This window comes from Pteropus alecto, unplaced genomic scaffold, assembly GCF_000325575.1.
Source record: "Pteropus alecto unplaced genomic scaffold, ASM32557v1 scaffold75, whole genome shotgun sequence".
In the NCBI taxonomy this organism is placed as follows: domain Eukaryota; kingdom Metazoa; phylum Chordata; class Mammalia; order Chiroptera; family Pteropodidae; genus Pteropus; species Pteropus alecto.
Window position 1 is genome coordinate 25,366,896 of NW_006440638.1, and position 2,074 is coordinate 25,368,969.

Below are 2,074 nucleotides of genomic sequence, written 5' to 3' on the forward strand. Positions count from 1 at the left end.
GATGCTGTTAGGATTTAGCTAATACAAAATAAGCACTTAACACAATACCTGATCAATTAACATTAGCTATGTGATGATGATGACTTATTGAGCCCTAGCTCTTTGTGTATTCTGAAGCCTACTGAACCTTGCCTCTATTTTCATCATCTTTCATAGATGGAGAACTGAGAAGTTAAGAGATGAAGCCAGGTTGAAGCAAAGCTCTGACTTCAGAGCTTTTACTCTCAATGAGTTGCTGTGATTGTTGAAGTTGTCTGTAAGGGGCTATCGATTCATTAATTAAAGCTTAAAAAAAACCTGGGGAGTATCTTTAAGGAAGACAGCTATTAGACAATTCAAGAAAATCAAATGAAAACTAAGAACCAATATAAATCTGGTGATGTGGACACACAATCTACAAAAACGGGCTGGAAAAGAGAGTGCAAGCAAGACTCATGGAAAAGGGTCATAGAGTCTGTGGCTGAACAGCCAGGCAGCAGCTGCTGCCTGTGTAACCTGCCTTCTAGGGCCAACCCCACCCACCACACACACATCTGCTTAGTGCTCACTCCTATTTCTCTTGGTGACTCCGGGGGCCAAGTACATCAGAGGACCCAGCTCCCTCCCAGAAGAGACTTACATGTGGCCAGTTCCCCAGTGCCCGCCTAGCTCCCTGGGGCCCACAGGAGAGTACAGTCACCCACCCACGGGCCCACCCTTAGGCCTCCCATCCTGCACCAGTACCTGGCCCAGAGATGTCACACTGTAGGACTTCAGCCAAGGTATAGTGGATATTTGAATGTACACACGCTCTTAGGAAACAGCGTCCGAATGGCCAGCTCCCCACCAACAGGACCACCCGGGCTGGGTCAGCCTCCTCAGGGCCCAGTACAGGAAATGGTACGTATGGCGGTCTTCAGAAAACGGATCTGAGTAGAAGTAACGAGGATGGAGAGTGGTTGCAATCAGGAAAGAGGAATTTCATTGGAAAGTCTAGCGACGTTGCTAGAAGACACCAAGGCATCTCAAGAGAGTGCCCGCGCGGGGAAGCTAGGAGTGGGGCAGGTAAATGCAGCCATTTACTGAGGTCAGAATAGGCAGGAGCAGTGACCCCTGGCCCACCACCCTAGAGCGCAAGGCCGGCCCAGTCGTCCCCCTCTGAGTTAAAACGGGTCACCTGGGTGAGGTACAGAGTGGGAGAGAGAAGTGGCTGCTTCAGAGGACGTTGGCTGCGCTGCAGGTCTCATCTAGCGTGGGGCTTGCACCGACCCGGGAGCGCGCGGTAAGGGTTCTTTATTCACTGAAGGAGTGAAACTGCCCAGCCTCTGGTCTGCGGGCATAGCCAGTCCGAGGCCGGAGGCCGGGAACAGGACCCCTGCAGCGGGACTTGGGGGGAGGGACGGAGGAGCCGAGGTCAGGAGGACGAGGGGTGAAGGAAGGTTAGGAAGGACCTGAGGGCGGAGATAGAGAAAAAAGACCGGGGCCGGGGTGGACCGGCCGCGCTCTGGCCCTCTCTTCTCCGCACCCCGGCCGTCCCGAGCCTCGCAGGGACGGCTGTTCTTAGGCCCTCCGACCTCCTGGGAAGACAGAAGCAACCGCCATCGCTTCGGTGGCGACCGAAGGGGGCGCAGAGTCCTTCTCAGCCGCTCCGGAGACTCGGGGGAGGGGGCCAGGGAGGCCGCCGCGCCCCGCCCCGTCCCAGGACCTCCCGCCCCCCCCGGGCCGAGGGCCGCGCCCATTGGCTGGCCGGGCTCCGCGAGCTTCTCCCATTGGCTGGCTGCGGTGAGGGGCATGCGGCCACCGTGGCGGGCTCGCAGTCGGAGGGCGGTGGACGGACAGATGGGCCGAGGGCTGCACGGGCTGCAAGCAGCGGGCATGGCGGGTGCGGGGTTGCGAGTGGCCGCTCGGCTCTGGCTGCCTTGCCGAGGCCACGGCAGGCCGCGAGCCGCCTCGTCTTCGCCTTCCTGCCCTGGCTGCGGGCCCCCGGGTCCCGGCTCCCACTGCCCCGGCGCTCCGCGCTCTGCACCCACCCCCGCGCCCGCAAGCGGTGCCGACCTCAGTGCGTACCTGTGGGCTCGTTACCAGGACATGCGGA

The 2,074-nt window shown here is 58.9% G+C and overlaps 1 protein-coding gene across 1 annotated transcript in view; it reads left to right on the forward strand.

The window, feature by feature from the left end:
* Window positions 1-1,790: 1,790 nt before the first annotated feature.
* Window positions 1,791-2,074, forward strand: part of NT5DC2 (5'-nucleotidase domain containing 2) — an 8,842-nt gene continuing 8,558 nt past the window's right edge. Inside the window, exon 1 of the mRNA XM_006917555.3 lies at window positions 1,791-2,072. Coding sequence (XP_006917617.1) covers window positions 1,819-2,072 — 254 coding nt within the window. The 5' untranslated portion in view covers window positions 1,791-1,818. The remainder of the gene's footprint in view (window positions 2,073-2,074) is intronic.